This window comes from Lucilia sericata, unplaced genomic scaffold (assembly GCF_015586225.1).
Source record: "Lucilia sericata isolate MDLA Ls3-8-SP2 unplaced genomic scaffold, ASM1558622v1 Contig000906F_arrow, whole genome shotgun sequence".
In the NCBI taxonomy this organism is placed as follows: Eukaryota; Metazoa; Arthropoda; class Insecta; order Diptera; family Calliphoridae; genus Lucilia; species Lucilia sericata.
The window spans coordinates 126,139-139,505 of record NW_023994893.1 but is presented as its reverse complement, the minus strand read 5'-3'; the positions used below and the strand labels follow the sequence as shown (position 1 = coordinate 139,505).

General features: G+C 30.9%; 2 protein-coding genes across 2 annotated transcripts; both read left to right on the top strand.

The window, feature by feature from the left end:
• Nucleotides 1–2,771: 2,771 nt before the first annotated feature.
• Nucleotides 2,772–5,059, top strand: LOC119608970 (coiled-coil domain-containing protein 13). Its single transcript, XM_037963620.1, has 4 exons — nt 2,772–3,354; nt 3,410–4,225; nt 4,287–4,660; nt 4,726–5,059. The coding sequence occupies exons 1-4, from the start codon at nt 2,887–2,889 to the stop codon at nt 4,898–4,900; spliced, it is 1,833 nt and encodes a 610-aa protein (XP_037819548.1). The 5' UTR covers nt 2,772–2,886; the 3' UTR covers nt 4,901–5,059.
• A 4,817-nt stretch (nt 5,060–9,876) lies between these two features.
• LOC119608978 (coatomer subunit zeta-1) lies at nt 9,877–12,153 on the top strand. The gene is made up of 4 exons (XM_037963632.1): nt 9,877–9,997; nt 10,076–10,443; nt 11,358–11,448; nt 11,838–12,153. Exons 1-4 carry the CDS (start codon nt 9,980–9,982, stop codon nt 11,883–11,885), a joined length of 525 nt encoding a protein of 174 aa, XP_037819560.1. The 5' UTR covers nt 9,877–9,979; the 3' UTR covers nt 11,886–12,153.
• The last annotated feature ends 1,214 nt before the right edge of the window (nt 12,154–13,367 follow it).

Here is a 13,367-nt window from a genome sequence, read left to right as displayed (position 1 = left end):
ACTAGAGACTAGACTATAGACTAGACTATAGACTAGACTATAGACTAGACTATAGACTAGACTATAGACTAGACTATAGACTAGACTATAGACTAGACTATAGACTAGACTATAGACTAGACTATAGACTAGACTATAGACTAGACTATAGACTAGACTATAGACTAGACTATAGACTAGGACTATAGACTAGACTATAGACTAGACTATAGACTAGACTATAGACGAGACTATAGACTAGACTATAGACCAGACTAGACTATAGACCTAGACTATAGACTAGACTAGACTATAGACTAGACTATAGACCTAGACTATAGACTAGACTATAGACTAGACTATAGACTAGACCTATAGACTAGACTATAGACTAGACTATAGACTAGACTATAGACTAGACTATAGACTAGACTATAGACTAGACTATAGACTATAGACTAGACTATAGACTAGACTATAGACTAGACTATAGACTAGACTATAGACTAGACTATAGACTAGACTATAGACTAGACTATAGACTAGACTATAGACTAGACTATGGACTAGACTATAGACTAGGACTATAGACTAGACTATAGACTAGACTATAGACTAGACTATAGACTAGACTATAGACTAGACTAGACTATAGACTAGACTATAGACTAGACTATAGACTAGACTAGAGACTAGACTATAGACTAGACTATAGACTAGACTATAGACTAGACTATAGACTAGACTATAGCTAGACTATAGACTAGACTATAGACTAGACTATAGACTAGACTATAGACTAGACTATAGACTAGACTATAGACTAGACGATAGACTAGACTATAGACTAGACTATAGACTAGACTATAGACTAGACTATAGGCTAGACTATAGACCAGACTATAGACTAGACTATAGACGAGACTATAGACTAGACTATAGACCAGACTAGACTATAGACCAGACTAGACTATAGACTAGACTATAGACTAGACTATAGACTAGACTATAGACTAGACTATAGACTAGACTATAGACCAGACTAGACTTTAGACTAGACTATAGACTAGACTATAGACTAGACTATAGACTAGACTATAGACTAGACTATAGACTAGACTATAGACTAGACTATAGACTAGACTATAGACTAGACTATAGACTAGACTATAGACTAGACTATAGACTAGACTATAGACTAGACTATAGACTAGACTATAGACTAGACTATAGACTAGAATATAGACTAGAATATAGACTGGAATATAGACTAAACTATAGACTAGATATAGACTAGACTATAGACTAGACTATAGACTAGACTATAGACTAGACTATAGACTAGACTATAGACTAGACTATAGACTAGACTATAGACTAGACTATAGACTAGACTATAGACTAGACTATAGACTAGACTATAGACTAGACTATAGACTAGACTATAGACTAGACTATAGACTAGACTATAGACTAGACTATAGACTAGACTAGACTATAGACTAGACTATAGACTAGACTATAGACTAGACTATAGACTAGACTATAGACTAGACTATAGACTAGACTATAGACTAGACTATAGACTAGACTATAGACTAGACTATAGACTAGACTTAGACTAGACTATAGACTAGACTATAGACTAGACTATAGACTAGACTATAGACTAGACTATAGACTAAGACTATAGACTAGACTATAGACTAGACTATAGACTAGACTATAGACTAGACTATAGACTAGACTATAACTAGACTATAGACTAGACTATAGACTAGACTATAGACTAGACATATACTAGACTATAGACTAGACTATAGACTAGACTATAGACTAGACTATAGACTAGACTATAGACAGACTATAGACTAGACTATAGACTAGACTATAGACTAGACATAGACTAGACTATAGACTAGACTATAGACTAGACTATAGACTATACTATAGAACTATACTAGACTAGACTATAGACTAGACTATAGACTAGACTATAGACTAGACTATAGACTAGACTATAGACTAGACTATAGACCTAGACTATAGACTAGACTATAGACTAGACTATAGACTAGACTATAGACTAGACTATAGACTAGACTATAGACAGACTATAGACTAGACTATAGACTAGACTATAGACTAGACTATAGACTAGACTATAGACTAGACTATAGACTAGATATAGACTAGAATAGACTAGAATATAGACTGGAATATAGACTAAACTATAGACTAGAATATAGACTAGAATATAGACTAGAATATAGACTAGAATGTAGACTAGAATATGGACTAAAATATAGACTAGAATATAGACTAGACTATAGACTGGAATATAGACTAGAATGTAGACTAGAATATAGACTAGAATATAGACTAGACTATAGACTGGAATATAGACTATACCATAGACAAGACTAGAGGCAGTTTAGATTATAGGCTAGACTATAGACTAGACTACAGACTAGACTACAGACTAGACTATAGGTTAGGTTATAGACTAATAATTTAGGCTTAACATTAGACCACCGACTAGGCACTAGACTTTCTATGGAATATACTATAGTCCAGTCTTTCTGACTTTCTAAAGAATATATTGAAATCAAAACCGTAAACTAGACTATAATTAGGACTATAAACTAGACTTTTATCAAGATTTTATAGTAGAAGATTATAGAAAGACATTTTTGACATTTTCCACAAAACTTAATCGATTAATCGAAAGTCGGTTTATAGAATTTTAAATTGCTGAATATTCAGCTTTTGTTTTTAATAAACAGATCTACCTACAAAACACAGCTCGAACAAACTGACGGTTAATTTTAAAATAAATTTTCCAAAAAAAAAATACTTTTATTTTTTTAATATTTTTCTCAAACCAAATAATTTTGTAACTTAAAAATGGATATTATGCCAACACAAGATCATGTTGTTTCCACAGAAGCTATATCGGATAAGGATATCCGCGATTTAAAACAAGCAAAGAAATCTTTAACAAACATCCATGAAATGACCCTAAAAACTGAAAAGAAAAAGTCTGAAAGCAAAAAACTAAAAAAGAAATTAAATGAAATAGAGCAACAAAATCAATCTTTGAACAATTTAATCCAAGATAAAAACAATGAAATATTAGAACTGAAAAAATCTGTAAATTCCCTAAATGAGGTGTTAAATTCCGTGCCCATTGAAGAGCTAAGATGTAATTCATCTATAGCCAGTGCCAAACTCTTAGAGTTGAGCAAGAAAAATCGTCAATTAAAGGCAGAATTGGAGAAGACGAAAAACCGTTTGACTAGAAAAGACCAACAATTGCAGAAATTAGAAAAACATTTGCAGCAACAACAAAGTAAAGAAAGTGTTAAGAAAGAGGTAATTATAGAGTTACTTAGATTCAAAACTTTTTAAACAGTATTTTTTTACTTAGTCCTCTAAACCCCTTGAAGAATTGCAAAACAAACTCAGTGCTTTACAGCAAAAACTATTCGAGACTCGTAATAAGAATGTGGAACTGCAGTCACAATTAAAATTGGCTCAGAAATGTTTACAGCAAGAAATTGGGGAAAATTTCAATTTAAATTTATTAGCCAATCAAAGCAGTTCCACTAATTGGCGCGGTAGAGCTCAACAGATTCTCCATTTGCAGCAAAAACTTAAAGAATTTCAAGAAAGATTAGAAAATCAATCTAAAAGTAATGACAGCCACTTGGAATTTGTAAATCCCACTCTTTGCACCAGTGTTAGTTTTGGCTCTATCGAAAGACCCAGTGTTAGAAAAACCGAAATCCAACATCGAGCAAAAGTTGAGTCTTTGGAAAAAGAAATAACGGATTTGAAGGCAGAAATGGAAGAACTACGTTCTAAAATTTTAGCTTTAAAAGTGAGAAATAAAACTTTAAATGATGAGATATCACAATACAAAATGAAGTCCAGTACACTGCAAGAACAGACAGATTTTAATATTATTAATGTGGCCACCATGAATGAGAGATTAAATCAACAGAAATTGTTTTATGACAAACGTTTGCAGGAAATGTCCAAAGAAAGGGACAATATACTCAAAGATAAGAAGGAAATGGATTTAAATAGAGAATATTTACAGGAAAAAATAAAAGAATTTGAAAGCTGCATAAACAAAAAAGATGAATCAATAGAGGAGTTAAATTTACTAGTTAAAAAGTTGGAGCAAGATCTCAAGGCCATATGTGGAGGATTTTTATTTTCATGTAGGGAATTCAGAAAGGTAAAAGGACAATTTGGATAATCTGAGTTTAAGAATTTTGATATTTATTCCCACAAAACAGGAAGATTTTATTACCATATTGGATAGTTTGGAATCGGAAAAGAATTCTTTGTTGGATCATAATAAAACCCTCAATGATCGGGTAACTCAAGAACGTAATAAAAACGATAACCTTATGGATCAAATAACAAAACAAAAAATACGCATTTCACGTCTTGAGGCAAAAGTACGCGATTTGGAACGAGATCTCGAAATACAAAATGAAAAAAAGAAACGAACACAGCGTATAGCAGAATACTCGGCAAATTTAAGCTGTATGGGTAGCAACTCCTCTTTAAGTTCGTTTACATTCGAGAATTCTAACCTTACAGCAACAACGAATAAAGTTATCACAGATCCACCAGCAGACAGTGATCTTAACGATTTAAATAATCGGTAGTTATTAAAAGATGTTTTTCTATGTTAATACATAAATTATCTCTTAAAATGTCGTTTTTTAGCCTTGAACTAGCCTCGGAAAAGATGGCACTGCTAAAAGAAAAACTAGATTATATTACCGCCGAAAAAGATAATGATATTAAAACTTTCCAGGAAATTATTATGAATTCCAAGAATATTTTAGTGGAAACTATTTTGCAACATCGTCATAGTAATACTAGCGTGGAAGATCAATGAATTTTATGTTTATTTTGTAAATATTGAAAATAAATATTACGATAGTTTATGAATGAGAAGTTTGCTTGATTTTAATAATCTAAAAATAATGAAATTTTATTATTATTTTAGATTATAACAAGATCGGTGAAATTTTACATTCATAAGCTTCGATATCAGAAAATGAAGAACTCAACACATTTTCCAAGTCGAGTCTATAGTCTAATTTCAGTCGAGTCTATAGTTAAGTCTATAGTCGAGTCTATACTCGAGTCTATACTCGAGTATATACTCGAGTCTATAGTGTAGTCAATATTCTAGTTTATAGTCTCGTCTATAGTCTAATCTATATTTAGTCTAGTTTATAGTATAGTCTAGTCTATAGTCTAGTCTATAGTCTAGTCTATAGTCTAGTCTATAGTCTAGTCTATAGTCTAGTCTATAGTCTAGTCTATAGTCTAGTCTATAGTCTAGTCTATAGTCTAGTCTAGTCTATAGTCTAGTCTATAGTCTAGTCTATAGTCTAGTCTATAGTCTAGTCTATAGTCTAGTCTATAGTCTAGTCTATAGTCTAGTCTATAGTCTAGTCTATAGTCTAGTCTATAGTCTAGTCTATAGTCTAGTCTATAGTCTAGTCTATAGTCTAGTCTATAGTCTAGTCTATAGTCTAGTCTATAGTCTAGTCTATAGTCTAGTCTATAGTCTAGTCTATAGTCTAGTCTATAGTCTAGTCTATAGTCTAGTCTATAGTCTAGTCTATAGTCTAGTCTATAGTCTAGTCTATAGTCTAGTCTATAGTCTAGTCTATAGGTCTAGTCTATAGTCTAGTCTATAGTCTAGTCTATAGTCTAGTCTATAGTCTAGTCTATAGTCTAGTCTATAGTCTAGTCTATAGTCTAGTCTATAGTCTAGTCTATAGTCTAGTCTATAGTCTAGTCTATAGTCTAGTCTATAGTCTAGTCTATAGTCTAGTCTATAGTCTAGTCTATAGTCTAGTCTATAGTCTAGTCTATAGTCTAGTCTATAGTCTAGTCTATAGTCTAGTCTATAGTCTAGTCTATAGTCTAGTCTATAGTCTAGTCTATAGTCTAGTCTATAGTCTAGTCTAGTCTATAGTCTAGTCTATAGTCTAGTCTATAGTCTAGTCTATAGTCTAGTCTATAGTCTAGTCTATAGTCTAGTCTATAGTCTAGTCTATAGTCTAGTCTATAGTCTAGTCTAGTCTAGTCTATAGTCTAGTCTATAGTCTAGTCTATAGTCTAGTCCAACGGTTCCCAAAAGGGGGTCCGCGGACCCCTAGTGGTCCGTAGCAAAATCCTAGGGGGTCCGCGAAGACGAACGAAAAAAATCATGAATAAAAAATATTCTCTATATGTTACAAAATATTAAAAATATCTCCAAATTTTTCATAAATACTAAAATACACAATTTTTATTCAATAATCCCAGATTTGTTGGTGACTCTTTGAATTTTATTGTTTCGGTCGTTTATCAGGATGAAGCTAGGCGCTACAAATTTATTGTTTCACTTTTATAAAGTAAAGTATTACATGATTTGTAATTTTTATAAATATATATGTATCGAAATAAATGTTTTTATAGCAGACGGATAATGATTTGCCTTAGAATTAAATACTGATACTAGTATCCCGGAATATGAAGTTAGGTCACATTTCATAATATTTTTTTAAATTGTAAGCAAAAGTGTTAATCTAGTTAATTTTAAATATAAATATTCCATTCCAACGTGATACACAGATTTTAACTTCATTTTGTTGTCCAATATTATTAAATCAACATCAGAAAATTCATAGCGTTTTGCGTAAATAGTCAAAACCACGCAGTAAAATAATTCGTAGGTATTTTAAAATTCAAATTTAAGATCCAAATTCACAGTACATTCGCAAAGAGTTCAGGTCATATTTTATGTGGGTAACGCATTCCGCAACAACATCGAAGAAGTCTAACTTTCACATATTTTCCCGAAAACTTAGCTTACATACTCAGCTCACTCCTATGCAATCGCAAAAAAATTTAGAAACATGACTCTTTAAGCCATGTCGACAATACTTGTTAAAGAAACCTTTTCTCTATCTTGACGAGAAATGAACATGAAAGCTCTCACGATCATAAAATTAAACATCATGTTAGAAGTCATTCTATATTTAAAACCATGAAATTGAAAACATCTCCGAAATACTAAATGTTCTCAATGTACGGGAATATTTTATAGGGTTTATGGACCAGGACTAAGACAATTTTCGGACGAACAATTACACAGTGATTCAGCAAAAAAATGCAGGGGTTCTCATATACCAATTCCATTTCGTTATAGTCCATAGAGTAGGAATTTAATTTAATTTAATTTTTCCCGATCACTTCGTTTAGTTCCTTTTTAAGAGCAAAAGTTGTGAAAAAGAGCTATTTTTGAAGTTTTAACTTTAAAAAAATATATGTCTGGTAGTTTGCAACCGATTTTCAAATTGGATATTTTGTTTTAAAGATACAAGTGTTGTCTTTCAACCCAAAAAAATAAATCCAAAATTTATGATTAATGTCTTGGTTACGGCCATTTAAGTAAAAAAACTCACACTTTTTTCACAATTTTTAATTTTCATACTGCTCTACGTTGGCCATGAAGCAATAACTTTAGCTTTTATTACATTTGAAAAAAGCCACATTAAGTTGGGTTTCCAATGATGGTCAATTTATAATAATCGATGAAAAAGGTTATGAGTTGTGCTAAGTTTTATAAAAATATAGTATATTTCTTCCATACAAAAACGTTCATGTTTCTGGTTTTCTTTGTAACAAGTTTAAAAAATGTTTATAAACATTTTTATACAAAAATTAATTTGTATGCAGAAAACCAAAAATTTTTCATAGATTTTTATGAAATAACAAGTTTTAGAAACCTTCCTTTATGTGATTCTTCAGGAAAGTAATAAAAGATGAACTCACTGCCTCATGGTCAAAGTAGAGCATGATGAAAATGAAAATTTTTTAAAAAAGTGTGAGTTTTTTTACTTAAACGACCGTAACTCAGACATTTGACCATAAATTTTGGATTTCTTTTTTTGGATTAAAAGACACTTGTATCATTAAAAAAAAAAATCGGATTTGAAAATCGGATGAAAACTACTAAACTTATGATTTTTCAAATTTAAAACTTCAAAAATGGCTCTTTTTCGCATCTTTTGCTCTTAAAAAGTAAGTTAACGAAGTGATAGGGGAAAACTAAAAATATATTCGTACTCTATGGACTATAACGAAATAGAATTAGTATATGAGAACGCCTGCATTTTATTTTTCTTCACTTTTGTATCACAGTGTTATTTATAACAATAAGATATCAAAATATGTATGGGGGTCCGTGAAATTAAATAAATTCCTCAAGGGGTCCGCGAAGTAAAAAATGGTGGGAACCGCTGGTCTAGTCTATAGTCTAGTCTATAGTCTAGTCTATAGTCTAGTCTATAGTCTAGTCTATAGTCTAGTCTATAGTCTAGTCTATAGTCTAGTCTATAGTCTAGTCTATAGTCTAGTCTATAGTCTAGTCTATAGTCTAGTCTAGTCTAGTCTAGTCTAGTCTATAGTCTAGTCTATAGTCTAGTCTATAGTCTAGTCTATAGTCTAGTCTATAGTCTAGTCTATAGTCTAGTCTATAGTCTAGTCTATAGTCTAGTCTATAGTCTAGTCTATAGTCTAGTCTATAGTCTAGTCTATAGTCTAGTCTATAGTCTAGTCTATAGTCTAGTCTATAGTCTAGTCTATAGTCTAGTCTATAGTCTAGTCTATAGTCTAGTCTATAGTCTAGTCTATAGTCTAGTCTATAGTCTAGTCTATAGTCTAGTCTATAGTCTAGTCTATAGTCTAGTCTATAGTCTAGTCTATAGTCTAGTCTATAGTCTAGTCTATAGTCTAGTCTATAGTCTAGTCTATAGTCTAGTCTATAGTCTAGTCTATAGTCTAGTCTATAGTCTAGTCTATAGTCTAGTCTATAGTCTAGTCTATAGTCTAGTCTATAGTCTAGTCTATAGTCTAGTCTATAGTCTAGTACTATAGTCTAGTCTATAGTCTAGTCTATAGTCTAGTCTATAGTCTAGTCTATAGTCTAGTCTATAGTCTAGTCTATAGTCTAGTCTATAGTCTAGTCTATAGTCTAGTCTATAGTCTAGTCTATAGTCTAGTCTATAGTCTAGTCTATAGTCTAGTCTATAGTTTAGTCTATAGTCTAGTCTATAGTCTAGTCTATAGTCTAGTCTATAGTCTAGTCTATAGCCTAGTCTATAGTCTAGTCTATAGTCTAGTCTATAGTCTAGTCTACAGTCTAGTCTATAGTCTAGTCTATAGTCTAGTCTATAGAAAAATTTATTTTAAATTTAACCGTCAGTTTGTTCGAGCTGTGTTTTGTAGCAAGATCTGTTTATTAAAAACAAAAGCTGAATATTCAACAATTTAAACTCCTATAAACCGACTTTCAATTAATCGATTAAGTTTTGTGGAAAATGTCAAAGTAGAATCGAATAATAATTTCTCTATAATCTTCTACTATAAAATCTTGATAAAAGTCTAGTTTATAGTCCTAATTATAGTCTAGTTTACGGTTTTGATTTCAATATATTCTTTAGAAAGTCAGGAAGACTAGACTATATTCTATAGAAAGTCTAGTGCCTAGTCGATGGTCTAATGTAAAGCCTAAATTATTAGTCTATATCCTAACCTATAGTCTAGTCTGTAGTCTAGTCTATAGTCTTGTCCATATTCTAGTCTATAGTCTAGTCTATATTCCAGTCTATATTCTAGTCTATAGTCTAGTCTATAGTCTAGTCTATAGTCTAGTCTATAGTCTAGTCTATAGTCTAGCCATTGTAATAGCGGATTAATATGTCTTGAACCAAATAAATCACATTTATTCAAAAAATCAACAATTTTCGTTCATATTATTGTACGTCCAATTAACGCCGTTAAGTGCTTGCTTTTCCTCAACTCTGTACTCTTACACATAAACAAACAGCTGTCAAACATCCCCAGCAGTTGACGTGTTCAACTGTCAAACGTTAAAGAATTTCCAAAAGAAAAAATTATCAGCCACAACACCATGGACGGATTTATGATGGTAAATATTTATAAAATTACACAAAGATTTGCACAAATACTAATATTTTACTTATTTAAAATGTCCACCACCACATAGGACATCATTAAGGGTATGTGTATTATGGACAACGATGGCAATCGCATATTGGCCAAATACTATGACAAAAACATCTTGGCCACTGTCAAGGAACAGAAAGCCTTCGAAAAGAATCTCTTCAATAAGACCCACCGTTCTAATACCGAAATCATTATGTTGGATGGTCTAACCTGTGTCTACAAATCAAATGTGGATTTGTTTTTCTATGTCATGGGAAATGCCTATGAGAACGAGTTGATTCTGTTGTCAGTTTTGAATTGTCTGTATGACTCTATCAGTTTGATATTGAAGAAAAATGTGGAGAAACGTTTGGTTTTGGATAATTTGGAAATTATTATGTTGGCTTTTGATGAGATCTGTGATGGAGGGTAAGTTGTGGGGTTATTTGATTAGTGTTTTTCAGAGGAGTGATGAAATTTGTTTGTAGGCATTTTTATCTGTTCTAAATCAGTTTTAGTTCAGTTCTAGTACAGTTCTAGTTAAGTTTTAGTTAAGTTCTAGTTCAGTTCTAGTTCAGTTCTAGTACAGTTCTAGTTCAGTTCAGTTCTAGTTGAGTTCTAGTTCAGTTTTAGTTCAGTTCTATTTCAGTTCTAGTTCTGTTCTAATTCATATATAGTTCAGTTCTAGTTCATTTCTGGTTCAGTTCTAGTTCATTTCTATTTCAGTTCTAGTTCGGTTCTTGTACAGTTCTAGTTCAGTTTTAGTTTCTTCCTAGTTCAGTTCTATTTCTGTTATAGTTCGGATATTGGACAGTTATGGTTCAGTTTTAGTTCAGTTCTAGTTTGGCAATCTAGTTCAGTTTTAGTTAAGTTCTAGTTCGGCAATATAGTTCAGTTCTACTGTAGTTCTAGTTCAGTTCTGTTTCAGTTCTAGTTCAGTTCTAGTTTAGATATAGTTCAGTTCTGGTTCAGTTCTAATTCAGTTCTAGTTCAGTTCTAGTTCAGTTCAGTTCTGGTTCTGTTCTAGTTCAGTTCTTGTTCTAGTTCAGTTTTGGTTCAGTTCTTGTTCAGTTTTATATTAGTTCAGTTCTAGTTTAAATCAGTTCTAGTTCAGTTCTAGTTTTTTCTTTTGGATTTCTTAATAAAATTGTTTAAAGTTATATATTTTTTTTAATTTTGAAAACTTCTCGCTTTTTGGACAACTTTGTTTATTTTTTGTTTCTTTTTTGACAAAGTTATTGAAATTTTCCAATTTAAAAAATTCTTGAAAATCTTTATTTAGTTTTAGTTGTTTAATTTTATCAATAGAATTAAATTTTTATCATTAATTTCGTTTCTTACAGCATAATTTTGGATGCCGATCCTTCGTCAGTTGTCAAAAGAGTCGATTTGCGTAATGACGACATTCCCATTGCCGAACAGACTGTGGCCCAGGTAACTAACACTTTAAACGGACTCTTTTGGTAGTCAATAATAAAATGTGAAAAAAGCTTATTATACTTTTTATAAAAAACTGTACTTGTTACTGATATTAAAACCTGTTAAATATGTGTTACTTAATTTTACTTTGAAATTATTTTAATAATTAATTAAATTTAAACTAAATGATATATTATACTCAATTGTTTAATTTATGATAAAAGTAATATTATAGAAAACCTGCCAAAAATATTATTTTCTTTTAAAAAATAAATTTCTTCTTCATTTATTTATACTTGCTTTCACTTATTTTTATAGTTTTATTCACCTACAATTTATTATCTAATTTAAGCTTGTAGTTCCTTATTAAATGCTTTTCTTTATCTCAATTATATTCTTTTCAGGTCCTACAATCGGCTCGTGAACAGTTAAAATGGTCTATACTTAAGTGAAAAAATTGTTACATTTGTACAAAAACAAACAAGTATTTCTTTTAAGTTTTAAATTCAATCCATTTTTTTAGTGAAAATACAGTTGTTTTTTGTGTTTGTAAAACAAAAGACAACAGCAATACATTCGATTTTTTTATATAAATAATATAGAAAAAAAAAATAAAAATTAAATATTCATGTAATGTAATATTATTAAATAAAGTAAATATGTATGTAAAGATGAAAACAAAACTATTATTTTAAATAAACTATATTACTAACCAGAAAATGTTTGCTACAATTTACTAATAAATTCTTTACTTTAGTACTTTATCAATAGTTTAATAAACTCTCAAATAAAGGTATCTTTGTTTTAAATTAGCAACTTAGGTTATTTGACCCTTTTTTGCTTTCTCAGCTAACACATTGTGTCTATCTACTAAAGTTCTTTATCTATATTTTAACAAACCCCCAACTACAGTAATCTTTGTCTTAAATCACCCCAATATTTGCGCTAAGCCTTTAATAAACTATTTTTAAACTAATTATTAGAAAATTGATAATATTTAGTCACATGAATATTTACATAAGTTTAAATCTTAATTTGGATTATATACCAAATCCTCTGTTATTAAACTGTTGATATTTTTTATGGTGGCAACAAAACTAATAAATTTTTTATGAAAATACTTTTATAACTTTTTCTTTGTTGCAGAAACTTTTACTTAGAGAGAAATATTGATCAGAAAATGAGAGAAAGAAATTCCTGCAAAATATAGTTCTAGTCAAGGTCAAGTCCAGTTTTCTAATTCAACTCTAGTTCGGTTCAAGAACAGTTCTAGTCCCGTTCTAGTTCAACGATAATTCAACCCTAGTTCAGTTCAAGTACAGTTCTAGTTCAGATCTAGTATAATTTTAATTCAATTCTAGTTCTGTTCTAGTTCAGTTCTAGTTCAGTTCTAGATCAGTTCAAGTTTAATTCTAGTTCAGTTCTAGTTCAGTTCCAGTTCAGTTCTAGTTCAGTTCCAGTTCAGTTCTAATTCAGTTATAGTTCAGTTCTAGTTATAGTTCACTTCTAGTTATAGTTCACTTCTAGTTATAGTTCAGTTCAATTTAGTTCTAGTTCAGTTCTAGTTCAGATCTAGGTCAGTCCTAGTTCAGTTCTAGTTCAGCTCTAGTTCAGTTCTATTTTAGTTCAGTTCAAGTTCATTTCTAGTTCAGTTATAGTTCAGTTCTAGTTTAATTCAAGTTCAGTTCTAGTTCAGTTCAGTTCTAGTTCAGTTCCAGGTCAGTTATAGTTCAGTTCTAGTTCAATTCTAGTTCAGTCCTTGTTCAGTTCTAGTTCAGTTCTAGTTCAGTTCTAGTTCAGTTCTAGTTCAGTTCTAGTTCAGTTCTAGTTCAGTTCTAGTTCAGTTCTAGTTCAGTTCTAGTTCAGTTCTAGTTCAGTTCTAGTTCAGTTCTAGTTCAGTTCTAGTTCAGTTCTAGTTCAGTTCTATTTCAGTT

Excerpts from the sequence above, each read along its gene's own strand:
- LOC119608978 (XM_037963632.1), top strand. Across the intron at positions 10,444-11,357 it reads GATGAGATCTGTGATGGAGG|CATAATTTTGGATGCCGATC; the intron begins GTAAGTTGTGGG and ends CGTTTCTTACAG. Across the intron at positions 11,449-11,837 it reads CCGAACAGACTGTGGCCCAG|GTCCTACAATCGGCTCGTGA; the intron begins GTAACTAACACT and ends TATTCTTTTCAG.
- LOC119608970 (XM_037963620.1), top strand. The coding sequence starts at position 2,887 with ATGGATATTATGCCAACACAAGATCATGTTGTTTCCACAGAAGCTATA. Across the intron at positions 3,355-3,409 it reads AAGAAAGTGTTAAGAAAGAG|TCCTCTAAACCCCTTGAAGA; the intron begins GTAATTATAGAG and ends TTTTTTACTTAG. Across the intron at positions 4,226-4,286 it reads CATGTAGGGAATTCAGAAAG|GAAGATTTTATTACCATATT; the intron begins GTAAAAGGACAA and ends CCCACAAAACAG.